The sequence below is a fragment of the Physcomitrium patens genome, chromosome 1 (genome assembly GCF_059467195.1).
Source record: "Physcomitrium patens ecotype Gransden chromosome 1, ASM5946719v1, whole genome shotgun sequence".
Lineage (NCBI taxonomy): Eukaryota > Viridiplantae > Streptophyta > Bryopsida > Funariales > Funariaceae > Physcomitrium > Physcomitrium patens.
In genome coordinates this window covers 27499072-27515245 of record NC_143410.1, presented here as the reverse complement: position 1 = coordinate 27515245, position 16174 = coordinate 27499072, and the positions used below count along the sequence as shown (strand labels likewise).

Sequence of the window (16174 nt, the reverse complement as noted above, 5' to 3'; positions counted from 1 at the left end):
TATGCTTATATCTTATTAAGAAAAAGGGGTAATCCACTCTTAATCAAGATTAGACAAAGTTCTGATTTTGTAGGTGTACTCTTGTCAATCTGTCAAGGATAAGAACTTGATGAAAAAACAATTTAGACAAGTGAGCCTTCACTCAAAGAAATGTAACAAAGTATAAATAAACAAGTATGTATATTGAAAGAGAAACTGGAATGGCTATTGCCAAAAGACAAGAAAACTAGAGACCCTTGAAACTAAACTGGAAGCAAGAAAGGAGTTGACAAGAGTGAAGAAGCCTTCACTCTTGTCTCTATATATATACTATTTAACTAGGGGCTATGTGGTGACATTCTATAGGACCTCCAATATGTATTGACTTTGTAGAACACATGCCTTGACTTACAAGGCAAGTTTTTCTACGTGTGGGCCACAAAGTTAGCTTGATCTTCAAGCTAACAACATGTGTGGCACATGGCCAACTTATTGACCACGTTTCTAATCCAAAAAGTCAATTAAAGATTCCTATGAAGTCAAAGTAACGTCTATGAAGCTTCTAGGAAGCTTTCATATTAAATACTATAGAATTAACTTATTTTTATCTACTTTTACTTACTTCTACCTATTTGTATATGTAATTACTAGCTTACATGATTATGTCCATGACATAGGATCTGTAATACATATATCTAACTTATTACATAAGTTTCTTATATGTGCACCACATATTTAGTTTGTTCCACAATCTACTAATACGTGTGATGTCTGGCTAACTTCTTCGCCAAGTTTTTAACCTATCAATTAACTACAAACATGTCTAAAGTCAAATATGTATTTATGAAGCTTCTAAGAAGCTATGTCGCAAAATAATATCAAATCTACTTACATTTATTTTCTACCTAACACTTCTTATTTCGTTAAATATTTATGTCTGTGACAATATGTTGATAATATACACAAGTTCTTTATGAACTTTCATGTGCACATATCTCTCTTGTTGTATTTTCAAAAAAATAAAAGAGACAAATTTGTACCTCTTATCAATCTTTAGTAGAAACTTTTCAATATAATTTGAAAGATGAATATTAATCTTCAACTCAAGATGTAATTAAACTCCTAAAATAAAGATAATTATTTTTCCAAGCTTTAGCAAAACATGTTTTTTTTTTTTCTTATCCAAGTATTTCACAAATACTTTAGAGCCACATAGATAGTTATAGGAGTATACTTAATAGAAAGGATAGTCCACTCTTTATTGTAAAGTGCTTCAAAAAGAGCTTTTGTTATATTGGTCCAATTTAGAAGAAATGAAGACCAATCTACTTTCAACTTGGAAGTAGAAGACTTCTATTTTGCGAATACATTTTTTTGAATGTACTATTTGCAAAGTAAGACTTCAAAAGTATTTTCATTGGCATTAATTAATGCAAAATCTTGATTAGACTAAATACAAATGAGTTGGATATTTTTATACAACTAGACAAGTTGGAACAAGACCAATGAAGAACAATTTTGATTTCTCTTAGAAAAAACATCAACATATGTAAAAGAGATTTTAGAATTATTTGTTCTCACTACATGCAATTATGAATTTTTAATTGATTTATTTTATATGTACAATCCATAACAATAGAAGAACAATATTTCTTTGTTAATTAAACATATTTAGCATGTGCAAAAAAATAAGAGTTTATTTTGTTCTTGCCATCACATTTATAAGTAAATTGATATGCATTGTTACACAAAGTTTTTACAAGTGAAACAATGGATGTACAACTATTAAGAGCAATTTTACATTATATTTAAAACATTATGAATCTATAGTATAAACCAAGACAAAAATCATTCTTCGAAACAAAAAAAGAATCTAAACTTATGGAAGATTATATTTAAACCATTAAATATTTTAATATTTATCAAATTTGTCCTGATTGTGTTTAGATCCATGCCATTTTTTATTAAGACTATTTTTCCATCACAAGTCATTGTGTGGTTTGTCACAATGAAACAAATCTTTACAAGGTTACATTTACCAGGTTCATTTATAATTAAGAATTTATCCACTAAAAATTTATTCATTACTTGTGATCATTACAAAAACATAGTTTCTAATTAAATTACTTGTATCATCATTGACTAATTTTCATCCTTGCTTTGGGCTATTTTTTTTTTCTTTGTAATCTTATTTAATAAGTAATGTCTTTAATAATAAAAGGACTTGAATTTGATAGTCTATTTGCTAGATTTTTTATTGGATTCATGAATTATCTTTTATTTTCATCTAAATCATAACTTGCCTTTGCTCATTCTTTGATCTTATCAATTTACCTTTGCTCAGTCTTTGATCTTATCAATTTACCTTTTTACCTATTGTCTAGTGACTACAAATGGTTAAACTGAATGCATCAGCTCTTTCTTATTTCATTAGAACATAGAACTGCAATGGCATCTTTAGGATCTTTTGTATAACTTGTCTATAACATAGTTGTCACAAGTTGATCAAGTGACACACACAACAATATCAGTAAAATGAGAAATTTATCTTCATTATCAAGCTCCACATCCCTGATTACAAATTCATAGATAACTATATTGCACACATTTGCATGTTCTAAAATACATATCTGTCATTTTATATAGTATGAAGTTTATGTTTTATTCCAAAAAATGCCTTCGATTAAATTTAGTGCATAATGAACAATCTATGCCTTGTATCAAGCAAAATTAGACCGTAAGTTGTTATTTAACACTCAGAGAGAGGATTTCAAAAAACCTTGGTTAGTAAATTCTCAAAAACCTATGAAGATTTTGTAAATATAAAATAATACCGGAGTACCTGTACAATGTAGCAAAGCCCTAGACCATACCATAAAACACAACTTGACTATTTCTTTAACCCCTCATTGAAATCCACTAAGCTTAGGTAGTTAAAAAATACATGGCACATAAACAAATTTTCATATTATTGTTCAGGCATATCATCTGTGGCAAGATTTGTTTCTACTGGGCACATTCTCAATTTTATACAATAACGACAAAAAACAGATGGACAAAAACAAGGACATTATTTATTAAGACATTACCCTAACTGCTTAAAAACAACTACCATGTTTAACAAATCAAAAACACAATATAAACAACTCCAAGAAGAAAAGAAGAAAACATACTTCCGTTCAGAAATTCACATAATCAGACATACTTGAAATTTTGGATCCACTAAACTTCCAATATCGATTAAGCCATACCATTGTTCTAAGTACCCAACTTCTTTACTTAAGTAAGTTCCGCAGTCACTTTAGACAACCCACTTTAAAATCAATTCCATAACATACTACTCATATACATGACACATACCGCACTCAAACATTGTACAAAATAACCTGCAACTCATGATTTACCCTCATGCAAGATGTGACATGAGAGACTGCTCCCTTTCACATCCATCATAAGAACGACATTCCTCCTCAATCAACACCCTTCACTAACAGGGCACCAGACCTGACTATATCTTACAACTCTCTTCTCAAACAAACAGTCAATCCAACTTAACCCTTCCTGTCATCATCTCGCACCACACAAGAAGTGCGCCGCCTACACCATGAATGCCCTTCATCAACTCTCGACCTGCGCCCCACCTCCACCCCCACACCCACCCCCACCCCCACTCCAATCCAACCGCTAACCTCTACACTTGCTCAGCCTGCCGCCCCCAATACTCCACCCCGGTTCATTCCAACGTCGAATGCTGCTTCGTTTCCCGCTTCAAAACCCCTCCTCAACTGCACCCCCATCAGTTTACATGCTTTTACAATCAGACCTTTCCATCTCATGTGCTACGACCGCACCACCCTCCCGACGCCATCGTTCCCCGTGCAACCACACCCGTGCCCAATTGCACGACCCCATACTCATCCACCCATCTGCCATGCCTCACCCTGGATTGCACTCGCGCGCCATGTGCACTACCCATGCCCTCCACAACCATCGTGTCATCCCTCGACAATCACAGCTTTCCAAGCCCGCGTCCACAGGTTTCACTATCATACGCCCAACTGAATCACCAGGAAGCCTCGCCCTCATCATCACTCTTTCCACTCCAGGGCTCCCGTTCGACGCCTGCACGGAGCTCAATGCCAGCGCCCACCGCAGCTTTCCTTCATCAGGGCCTCCGCAGCCTTGCATTCCACTTTTCTTGTCGCTTTGCGCCCCGACCGCGCTCTTCGTGCCTGTTTCCTCGCTCGTTCACTCGCACCGCCGACCGACTGGGCTACCATCCACCGCTCCTCATTCCAGCTCCCTGAAGTGTTCCACTGTGAGAGCGGCGGGTGGAACCAGCGTTGCCACGCACTTGAACTGCGACACCCCCGACACCCTCCAGTCAGACAAGTCAACACACTCCCCACCTCACTCACCACCATTGCCAACACATGAATGCATCCGTTTCCCCCCATCCCTTCACCGCCCTCGCGGCCTCCGCTCACAACTCACCTTGTGCTGTCGGTACTTCTCCCGAACGGCAGGAAGGGAACAGCTCTTCGTGTTCCGCTGCAGCTCATGCATGGCTCGCACACAACGCTCCAGTTCCCATGGCCTGTACCCCGTGTAGTGTTGCAACGTCGCATCCCACGGACATGTCGACGAGTCCAGAGTCAACTTGGCTAGATACACCGCAGACGCCGCTATCATGGAAGGAAGGAATGGCAAGAATCCGTACTCCACCAGGGTCAGCTCAGCCAGGTAGTTCCCCAAAAACTCCAGAACCAGACTCGGACCCTTGCAGCTTGCTTGGGCCGCTCTCACGAACCGCCTCAGAAAACTCTTCGTCGTCGGAGTCGTCAGCTCGAACTTCAGCACGTTCAGCACCCCCCTCTCCATTTCCAACACCTGCACGCACGCACACACATCGCACGTTCAATCCCCCTATCTGCACGCCACCAACCATCCACCACCATCTCACATCACCACTTCACAGGCCCCACCTCTTCCCGGCAGTACGTGCTGTCCGTAATGTAGCAAAACTCCTCCACCTGGGGAGCGCATATCTCTTCGTATTTCCTGGAAACACCAAACCCGCACAACCTCAGCACACTACGACGCCAACCAATCAACCCATCCACGCCCTCAACTCGATTCACTCCCAACTCGATTGCACCCCACCGCTCATCACCGGAAACGCAAAACCCAACACGTCACTCACGCAGCAATCAGCATGCAAGCCACACCCAGCAGCTGAAGCCGTTGTCGGGTCACCACTTGTGCAGAAAGATATCGATCGATGTACGACACCGCCAAGTACAGCGTGTCGGGAACCAATCTGTATTCTCCGGCAACCTGCGCATCGCCAACGCATTCTCATGTCACACTCACGCCTGCCATACGCTTCGTTCAACATCCACTATACCTCCCACCGCCAAAACGCACCCCCAATCAAATCCCCATCACAACACCATTCTCACATGCCGCACCTCCACCAGCCAATCTACCAGGATCCCTCTCATCGTCGGATTCACGTCCTGCTGAATTGACTCCATGAAGTTCGCCGACGGTCGCCTTTTCATCTGCACATCCATCACCGCTGCACGTCAGTCATGCGCCTCTCCCACCGCATGGACTGCCAACCCGACATGCATTGCCCCGCCGCTCCGCACTTTCGCCTGCACGCTGGACTCTACTCACCCTCCACAATCCCGGGGCTTCACCTCTCACCTCAGCCATACGCAGATGCTCATAAATATCTGTGGCGTAACTGCTGCACATTTGAGGGTCACAATGATCATTGTCGATGTCTTCATAGCAGAGCTCCCCGCTCGACCACTCCGATGTTTCTGAGCAGCTCTTGTCGCTGAAAAGGTCCCCTGCTCAACAATCGCCCACCACACCATCAGTTCCCACACACAATCACTCTCGCGGGGACCCCAATCGGACCCACCCGCTGCTATCGTATTCACACCCACGATGCAATCACAACCCTGCCTGCCCTCACGCCCCTACCTTGCTTCACCCGATCCTTAGCCTCCTGAGATATGTGCAGGTTTTGCACAGTTCGCCTTTCCAAAGAGGCCACCGCTTCCGAGTTACTCCTTGGACCACACTCGGCTTCGCAATCCAACGACGCCCCCTGTCCCTTCCCTTCACCGGCCCCTTGCGCTGGGATTCCAGGATGCGCATTCTCATCTCCTCGGCACTCCTGATCAGCTTTCAATCCCACAACCCTCACGTCCACCGTCCCGTTCCCGGGACCCACGCACTGAACAACACTCTGTTGATTCGTGATGTTCGACAGGGCAGCACGCTTCCTCACCGGCTGCATGCCGGCTCGCTTCCTAGGGTGCACTGCACTACTTCCAGGTTTCGAAGCGGTTTCCTCCATGGCAGATCGTTTGGCTGCTGCTCTAGTCTGCCTCACTTCATCCAAGCATTTGCCCGATATGGAGCTGCAAGAACGCGGCCGCAACCGCCTTGCACTCTCCACTCCACCTGTCATTCTCAACCTTAGCACAGGCGTGCGCAGGACAGGTATTGGAGCACCGACGGACTACGACAAAGCACACATGACGAACTTGGGGTTGGCGCCTCACTTCGACCCTCGTGCGCTCACCTCGAGATTCGACGTATGGGATAATTGATACGCTGGATTCGTCTCAACTGCGGAGCCTTGGTAATCGACCACAAATGCTACGCAAAACATCCGCAGGTAGCGCAAATTTCCACCGATTTAATTACTCCAGGCTTTTTCTTCGACACTCGTCAGTGAAAACAAATCCCGCGGCATTGAGACTATGCGATGTCATCGATGACATCCCAGCTGCAGCAAAGGATGGTGTGGAAGCACATTTATAATCGACAATGGCTTGTATCTCTCATCGGGCTATCAAAGAACTTCCAACTCGGTACAAAGTCTGATACATATAAAGAGCCCGCAGTATCGTTGCCTTTCACGCGCGACTCAGGACTCTCACGTGTTGTTGCGGTACCCACGGCAGTACCACCATACCAACCTCTCAGCAAGAAAGATGGAGCTAAATCAATTGTGGCCAAGTTACATCTGGTTGTGCAAATCGGGAACAGAATATGACCAATGTGGACGAGGCAGCGACCGCAACTCCAACGCAATCCCCTGATACGAGCCACTCAGCGCCTGGCAATTAGAACCCGACCATAGCAGCTGCCGAAATTCCACGGAGGATCAATTCATGCCTCCTCGGTATTACCACAGACTTCTCCGCGGAGCTCCTTGGAACTCCTTGGAACAAACACAAATGAATCGGCAGAGCTCCTCGACGTCCAGTGCAACGGATGCAACACTGCTTCCCAGAAGAAACTCGATGAAAAGAAAAGAGAAACTCCAGCGGACGCGCACGTCCACGCAATGTAGCTCCGGTTGCAAAAGGATCTCAACAAGGAACTCTTTCTTTTCATGAACAGCGCAACAATGAATCGTCTCCCTCAACGTCCTGCTTGTGTGTGTATCTCTCTCAATCTCTTTCTCTCTCCGAGAAGCTTTCTTGGTTGATATAGCCTCGAACAAGAAGTGAAGAGTAGCAGTAAGGCTGGCCACCTGGAAGGGGAGAATCAAGGGAAGCGGGCGGGTGAAGTGAGGTTTTAAGAAGCACCGGAAGATGATTGTGGGAGTGTCCGTTCTAAGTCGTCGTCTCTGTTGCGTTGCAGGCAGATCGGAAATGAAATTCAGAGATCGGAGTCAAATAGACGTGCAGGCAGCGCAGAGCAGAGATGGAGGAGGCAGAGGCTGTTCCTTTGTGGTGGCGGAGGCGGGCGCTGCTTGGCTGGCCTGGCGGGGGCCTGGGCCTGCGAAAGGCACGGCAGTAGTGCGAAGGCGGGGCTGGGCTGCTGTTAGGTGGTGTTCAAATCCCATGAAAGCGGGATTAGCCCGCGCCCGCCATTTTGAATTTGGGCTTGTCAGCGTGGCTCCCACACTTCCAAACCCCCCCCCCCTGGTTTTATTCAAACGGTGGATCCAACGCCAGCACGCTCCCGGGAGCGTGGTGTTGGGGGGTTCATGGGGCCCTCTCACTCTCAGACAGGCAGTCAATCCCATTAGGCGACAAAACCCTAGTTTGTAGCATTTAGCCTTGGAAGGGGCTCCCAGTTTGTGGAAATTTGAATGGGGCCTCTTCATGGCTGCATGGGAGGAAAAATATACATATATTGATTGAGCCACATGAGTTAGACTGTGTGTGTGAGAATGAGAGAATGAGTGTGTGTGTGTGTGTGTGTGAATGTGAATGTACTGTGGCCTGTTCATAAGTGTGCCTGGTTCATTGGTTTGTGATTTGGATGTACATGGTCCAATTCATCTTTTTTTTAAATGATAAAAAAAAGAAAAAAAGAAAAAAGAGGATAGTGATGTAAATAACAACAGTAACAGCAACAGCATGAAAAGATGAAGAAGAAGAAGAAGAAGAGAGGTTAAGAATTGAGGTGATGTACATGGTAATTTGTACCTGTGTTGTTTTTATGATTGTAGTTTAACTGTGCATGTTTAGACTGGAAGGTGCAATAAAAAGTAAAAATGTATCTTTTCTTTTTTCTTTTAAAAAATTATACTACATGTGGTACATAGTAACAAACAAGAAGCTAATTTGTGGCAACTTTTACTTAGAAGTTGTGTCATGTGTTAGCATATTTCAATCAATTGATGCAAGTAGATGTATAAGTATGATCAATTTTGTGTTCAAATAAATCTTGTGATATATATATATATATGTATAGATATTATTTATTTTCTGGTTTTGACATTTTTTTAAGTAAATAATGTTCTTACGATGCCCTCATTTGTATTAATTTATTCCTGAAAAGATTGGGATCAGAGTATATAAGATAATATTCATTGATAGATGTGATCTTTTATTACAAAATGTTTGATATGGCAATAGAGGGAATTTTTGCAATTCATAATCAAAGCTTGTGAATATCAAAAAAGAAAAGTGAAAACATCTTATACTTTACTTACAAACAACTTGTTCAATCTAATGAAATTATTTTCTAATGTTTTATATACCTCATAATACTTATTGAACTCAAAACCACTTTATTATTGGCAATAATAACCATGTTTTTTATTTTTATTTATTTACTTCTCTAATAACTTAAGAGCAACATCTATTTTACAAACACATCTTTTTATTACAATAATTATGTTTATATGAACATTTTTTTACCAAAATAATAATGTTATCATAATCATTCCAATGCACAACACAACATTGCCATTTTTTCAACATACAATTTGAATCATACATAGATTCCATGTCAAATCCTATGTTTACAACTTCCATTTATTAACACACAATAGAATTCATCTTCTCCACATAATTCATGTGTATCTTACATGAGGTTGGTCTTAGATCCTAATTCCAAGTTGGAGGGGATGACCAACATGCAGTACACAACATAAAGAACTTGTGTACTACATGTTGATTAAGTCTGCGGAATTATACACGTAACCTTCTCCACTATGAACCTAAAAGATATTATATCAAACAATCAAATTTCTTTTTGTCCCATCCCAATTTTATTCTATTCCCAAGCAAACATTTAAGCTAACATGCAACAGAATGAGGTCATCCCCTCCAACTTGGACTTAGGGTTTAGCTTCTCTTCGATGACATGTGCGACACTTGCTTTGATTGCCGAGAAATCGAGGCGATGGCGGGGAAGGGTGAAGGGGCCTTTCTCTACGTCTCTCGCTCGCGCGCTCTGTGTGGCTCTTCTTCTGTCTGTCCGCTTGCAGAGAAGCTTGGCGGGCGAGCCGTCGACTGGGGGTTCAAGACCTTGGCAGCCCAACACTGAATCATCTGACTCTTGATTAGCCTGCCAGGCTCTCCTCGAGCAGCGTTAAAGCTCCCATTGCCCGCACCCAATCAATCTCCAACCCCCCCGCCTGCAGTTGAAGTTTAAATTCAATCCATTTTCCAGGTGTAGGCACAGGCACAGGCACAGGCTTATTTATACAGAGACAGAGAGAGAGAAAGTGGCCACGACGGTCATCGATTGGCAGAGTTTTCTTTCAATAGAAACCTGTGTCCTGGTTCGCGGTCTTCAACCCTGAAGTCCTGGGTGTCTTTTGGGGGCTAGGTTTCACAGAATGGGTTTCCAAGGAGGTTCGACTTTCTAAACCCTTGGTGATATGTGACTACATATTAATAAAATCCACCCCACTCAAAGTCTCCGCAATATCACTGACACGTTTCGGGACTTGGAGCTCTATAGATGAAAGTTTTGCCGCGGATTTTGTACAGAATGCACAACAGGTAAAATGCCATACGTCTCACTGATTTCGTTGAATTTTTCTGACATGGCGACTTACTGCGTTTCTTGAAAAATGCACCGCCATCATGAACCTTTCTCAATGACATCTTATTAAGTTGATTACAGGTGATTGGGTTGCGGAAGTGACGCGTTACTTGGAAGCTTAGAAATCGAAGAATCCAACCCTTTCATTTGCAAACGTCTATGGATTTGGTGGGAAGTGCCCGCTAACTGAACGTGATGGATGACTCCTTTTCCGGAGTGATCAGTGACGACTAGCTGGATTTCATAGAATCAGGATATTTGTAACATCAACCTTAGTTGATATTTAATGACATTGCTGTCAGGATAAACGTCACCAGCTTCACGAGAGAAATTTTCGAGCAACTACTAGATTGCAATACTGCAGTTCAATTCTTGATGGAAAGTACCGGTGATAATTATTGGACACATTAACTTAGATGGAAGCTACGAATTCCCTGCTTACAAATCGTTCACTTCGGCTCCTCAGGCTCTTCCATGCATAGACAGGCGTAATTATCTTGCGACGTACTAACTCGCTAGAATAATGTTGTGAACACTTGAAGATGACCCACCACAATCAATTGTGTCATGTGCGGAACGAACCAATCTGGAACCGCCGGATACGACGATCAAACTCAATCCAACAAGTTGTGTTGCCAGCATTGCCTATGCAATGTTCATGTCACTCATGGTGTGAATCCTATGCCTAAAGGCGGGCAGGTAAACACTCTGCTGCGCTTGCGGCATTCAATTCTACAAGATGCAGGGGTGGCAGAATGAATTGTGAGAACGAGGGAACCGTGTTTCGCGAGCCTGCGTCTCGTATTCGCACATGGCCCTGTGCGGAAATGTGGCACTCGGTAACGGAGCACCCGGTCGATGCGCGGGGTAAAGCACCGGTCGAAAGCTGGAGGGTGCCTTGCGGTATCGTACAAGATGCTCTTCATTTTGGCATGGAATCAATAGACCGACGGATTTATCGGCCGACAGATCGCCCCACATGAAGTCCATGAAGGGTAGAGATTGATGACTGACACTCGGTCACCGCGGCCACTTCATTGCTCGAGCGTTACGAGCAGCCCCATAACTTTACTCGCCATGGATCAAGGGGTTGTTGTGTAAATTGAATGGACCCAGGCACTCGGAGGCGCCCCAATTGGCTGCAAAGATAGCACGATGCAGGTAAGAATCTATCTAGAAGTTTCCTTTACATAAAATATGCTGGTAGACTCCGCAAGTCCACTCTGTCCAGGCCATTCTTCGTGTTCAGTGACTACTTTGGGTTCACTTTAGACTAATTGTAAATAAAGTATTCTGTGATTACACAATCCACAGGGGGTGTTGGAAGGGGCACGGCATGACAGATTTGCTAAGCTCGCACTGGGGTCGATGAACGTTATCTATTTTTCATGATTTTGGGGGTCCTGTCCACTTTTCCCCATCCCTCCTTATGGAAATTTAGAGGGTACGGGTGTTGAATCAATTCAAAATTATAAACTTTGTGCTCTTTTAAACAATTTTTTTTTAATGGTTAGAATTTTAATGTATGCAAGAATGTTGTCAAATGACGTTAGTTTTGTAATGACAACTAAAATAAAAGCATGGTTACATGTTCTGTGTAGCTGGTGTATTTAGATTATAGCTTTAAAAACAATGATTTGGATTTAACACATTCTGTCAAGTTTATATCATTGTAATATTATCGTTACTTTGCAATTTTTCATTGGATAGTCTGTTTTAAAATATTAAATATTAAAAAAGCTGATGTCATAGCATGTTTTTTAAATTTCAAAATTGACTATTTAAAAATTGTTTTGTTTTTTTTTTCGTGGTTTTGAACAAAGAATCGAAATCGAAATCGAATCTTGAAACAAATTTTCTGCAGATTTCTCCAAGCTTCTGCTTGAAATTTTTTAAAAAATAAATTCAGAACAGTATGACTATAATCTCTCTCCCCCTTCCTCCTGTTTTATCTGCAACAAAACTAGCGACAAGGCCATGGCAATTATCAAACATCATCGCAGAACACCATCGTCAAAGAACTGAGAGAATGGAAATCAAAATCTTGCTACAAATGCCATTACATGGAACACTTTCAGTAATAGGGTTTGGGCAGAGGTTCCGGCATTAGGGTTTGAACATTCCAAGCTGGGTAACACGGCAATTCAGGCACCGAAAGCGAGGCAACACAAGGCCAGGCATGAAAATTGAGTCACAAATGAAACTGCAAGCAAAACATATGGACTGGTCATCCCCAAACACAAACTCGCTACGTATCTTGCCGAACAGGAATCGGAATCTCCAACAAAATTTTCTTCTGTTTTATGCAAATCCTGTGTTAGTTTCATTTGGTGGAGACAAGAAAAAACTATTAAAGAATGAGAATGTTGTTGAATTTGTGTGCGTCCTTTCGATGCAGTGTGGGGATGGAGGATTGATGGCCCTTCCCCGATTACCGTCCTGTTGAGTCTTTATCAGATTTCGGTGAGTCGTTGTATTGTTCAGATTATTATGACCTCCTGTACTGCGACGTACTTACCCAGAGTCTCATGGAGCTCTATTAAGCCGGGTCACATCAAAAAATTGGGTAAGATAAGATCGAGCAGGTCGGTAATGACCGTGACCCATTTTGGAGCACGGTTCATGGCGTTGAAGATTTCTACACTCTTTGCCGGGACTTCACTTCATTGGCTTTACAGATCAACGAAATTGTCAGCTTGCTAAGGGTAGCTTTGCAACAGAACCAGCGCGGTGACCTGGTTTTCCATACATTAGTGGTCAGACTCGAGGAGAAACTTCGTTCTGCCGAACGGCTCCAAGATTAACGTAAGCTCCCGAGTTTTCTTTGAGGGCAATTCAGAACTGCTGCAAACTCGCATATTTCAGTATACGCGAAGTATTTTTCCTGACTATGACTGGATTACCCTCGTTGTGAAGGATTTAATGGTGTTCAAAGCGCTTGGGTTGCTCACATCCAAAGCAGTTAGTCTTCGTGAAGGTTTATCCATGAAGACCGCGATGCATTTTGGAAAAGAAAGAGATATCTCATGGTTTAATGCATCCGGCAAGAGACTTCTTCGGCGACCCTATATGCTTTGTTCTTTCCTTCATGTGCTGCTCTTCTCCTTGCAGAATAAAATAGTAGAAGTCCCTAAGCATGGTTGAGAAGAAATTTTGCAGGGAGAAGACCGTCCTTCAAGGTGCACAACTTCCTCCATGAGAATCAATGACCTTTTTGGCGATGAATATGCCAGTTGGGTATGGCCATTGGGATGCATAAGAGGCAGCAAATACAGCTTCCTCCATCAGCACATCCACATATTCAACACCTCAATCTTGATGTGTTGGAATCGGAGCTTGTAGAGAGAGACTTGCATAGAGAGAGAACGAGGGAAAGAGTATATAATTTTTGCTCTTTTCGTTCATGTCACAATTGAAAATTTGTATGATTTTTGGTTTGAAACTTTAAACTTTAACTTTTGACCAGTTACTAAGTCATGATAAGATGTAATTGGAAATTTTGTTTTTGTTTTTAAAATGAAAAAAATAAAAAATCATAATAACAAAATTTTAATATAAAATGTTAGAAGTTTTATTCAAGCGATTTGATATGAAGTTCATAATTTCAAAAAAAATAAATTATATTTATATAAAAAATCATAAAATATATTATGGAATATATACATGCTATGTTCTTGGATTTAGATATGGAATTGATAGTTGTCTTAAATGTTTTTAATTTATTGTACAAAGATACTTGGTGTGATGGATGTCCATATCACTTAAATAAAAAGAAGTAAGTAGAAGTAGGTAAAAACATGTTGGAAAGATATCTTACTTAAAAAACTTTAAGATAGTATCTTATACATAAATTAGATATTTTTTTATTTGTAGATATATCACATTGCTATTAAAACTTATTCCACAAATTTCTCATTTTTAAGAAGTCACATTGGAAGTAAATAATAACTTCAAACTTAGACTGCAAGCCTTACAATCTCAAAGAAGCTTTTACAAGACATTTGAAACTAATATATATATATATATATATATATATATATATAGTGATTTAAGAAACTATTTCAATATTCACATATTTTGGAAAGAGTGGTGTATTACAGATGAATTGTAGTGAATAATGATACAAAGTTTGTATAGAAAATAAAGTATTCTTTTACAGCTACCAAATGTGCATTGATTGAAAAGAATCCATTAGGTAATTATGGAGCTATGATCAATCTAATTTGGAATAATATTGAATTATTTTTTTGAGCGTAGTATCCAATTACATATCAATACTTTTTTGAGCATAGTATCCAATTACATATCAATATTATTCCATTCCATATCTATTTTTTCCTACAATTTCCAAATTCTCTTTGGTTTTATCTTCCAGATGTTGAGCTGGCGTTTGAGGTGCTTTCAAAGATGTTTAATGTGAAGGACAAGAACATGATAAAGACAAATAAACAAGTGAGACTTCTTTCAAAGAAAGATCATAAAATAGAAATAACTTGATATATGTATTAAGAAAGAAACTAGAATGGCTATTGCCAAAAGCCAAGAAAACTAAAGACCCTTAAAACTAGATTGGAAGCAAGAAAAGAGTTGATAAGAGTGAAGAAGGCTTCATTCTTGTCTCTATATATACTATCTTACTAGAGGCTACATGGCTACATTCTTTAGGACCTCTATAGAATAGGTAAATAAATTTTGTGGTAAATTACTGGTTGGTTATTGACAACCTTGAGAATTAGACTTATGGTTAGGCAGTTTAGTTGGTAACAGTAGGATATTAGTGGAACAAATGGTTAAGAATTCAAAGAGCCATAACCTTTGGAATCCGTTGGCCGACAGATCATCTTTTTGGTAGGATAAATAGGTTGGAGAAAGAGAGATTGAAGCCAAACTGTGAGAGTCGTAAGCCGGGGTAAGTTTGGTACTACCTCTTTGTTTTTTTTGCTTTTATTATTTGCTTATGAAGAATTGTGATTGAAAGAAGTATTGTTGAATTGATAGTCGTAGAATGGATTATGTATTGAATGAAGATGGAAGTAGTAAGCCTTGGTATTTTGTAGTTTGATAATTGATTTCAAATAGCCAAAGTACAGTCAATTGTGATACTAACAGACCCAATTCATATAACCAGTCTTTCCCCATGTTCGAACCTATCTCTATTAGTTCAATTGCTTTCGTATACTGAAGCTTGATCACAACGAGAACAACATTTTGGCGCCGCTGTTGGGAAAATGAAAACAATATGAAATATTAGAAATTGATTGTATGAGAGATGGAATTATATATTGAATGAGAACGTGAAAAGAACTAGTTTTAGGATTACAAATATGTGAGTTATAATTTAAGGCAGTATTGATTTTATGGGGAAGAATGAAAGATTATGAGTGATAATCATGAAGGAAAAGATTATCAAAGAATTAATCGACAAGCAAAAGAAAGACAGGAACAATTACGCATAAGAAATATTCCACGGGAATGACAAAAAGGAATTGCAGGTCCAAGAAAAACCAAAGGAAGAAAAATTCAGATTCAAATAGTAAGGAGACCAGTGATAACACCAATGGCCGCGGGAGTGCCAGAAGTACCAATTGCGGTACAAATGGGAGCAATAAGAGATTGAACTACAAGTGTGGCACCATTACCTACTTTTAGTGGTTGATCGGGCTCTTATTTCGATCATCGTATATCTCAATTCTTGATAGCCTACGTGGCTAATAATGGTAGAATTGAAGTCATTTGGTTGAAATGGTTGCCAGCAACTTTAAAAGATACAACTTTTGAATGGTATATTTGCGAACTAGTGGATAGATTTTTCAATTGGAAGGCCTTGAGGAATGCCTTCCTAACCCATTTTAGACCAATTGGATTTAAAGATCGG

General features: G+C 40.7%; 1 protein-coding gene and 1 long non-coding RNA gene across 4 annotated transcripts; one reads left to right on the top strand and one right to left on the bottom strand.

Annotated features, from left to right (window-relative positions):
* Nucleotides 1-3135: 3135 nt before the first annotated feature.
* On the bottom strand, nucleotides 3136-7626 carry LOC112274588 (cyclin-A1-4). 3 transcript variants are annotated; one of them, XM_024504431.3, is made up of 8 exons: nucleotides 6584-7626; nucleotides 5977-6462; nucleotides 5692-5840; nucleotides 5442-5543; nucleotides 5183-5316; nucleotides 4965-5040; nucleotides 4474-4869; nucleotides 3136-4338 (listed from the first exon to the last, which is right to left on the bottom strand). In XM_024504431.3, exons 2-8 carry the CDS (start codon nucleotides 6353-6355, stop codon nucleotides 4270-4272), a joined length of 1305 nt encoding a protein of 434 aa, XP_024360199.1. In that variant the 5' UTR covers nucleotides 6356-6462; nucleotides 6584-7626; the 3' UTR covers nucleotides 3136-4269. The 3 variants fall into 3 exon arrangements, with proteins under 3 accessions (XP_024360199.1, XP_024360039.1, XP_024360117.1); XM_024504271.3 differs by having other exon boundaries at nucleotides 5977-7626; XM_024504349.3 differs by having other exon boundaries at nucleotides 5451-5543; nucleotides 5977-7626.
* A 1959-nt stretch (nucleotides 7627-9585) lies between these two features.
* Nucleotides 9586-13886, top strand: LOC141046110 (uncharacterized). The gene is made up of 3 exons (XR_012218811.2): nucleotides 9586-10256; nucleotides 10381-13104; nucleotides 13216-13886. It is a non-coding gene; the product is annotated as an uncharacterized LOC141046110 (long non-coding RNA).
* The last annotated feature ends 2288 nt before the right edge of the window (nucleotides 13887-16174 follow it).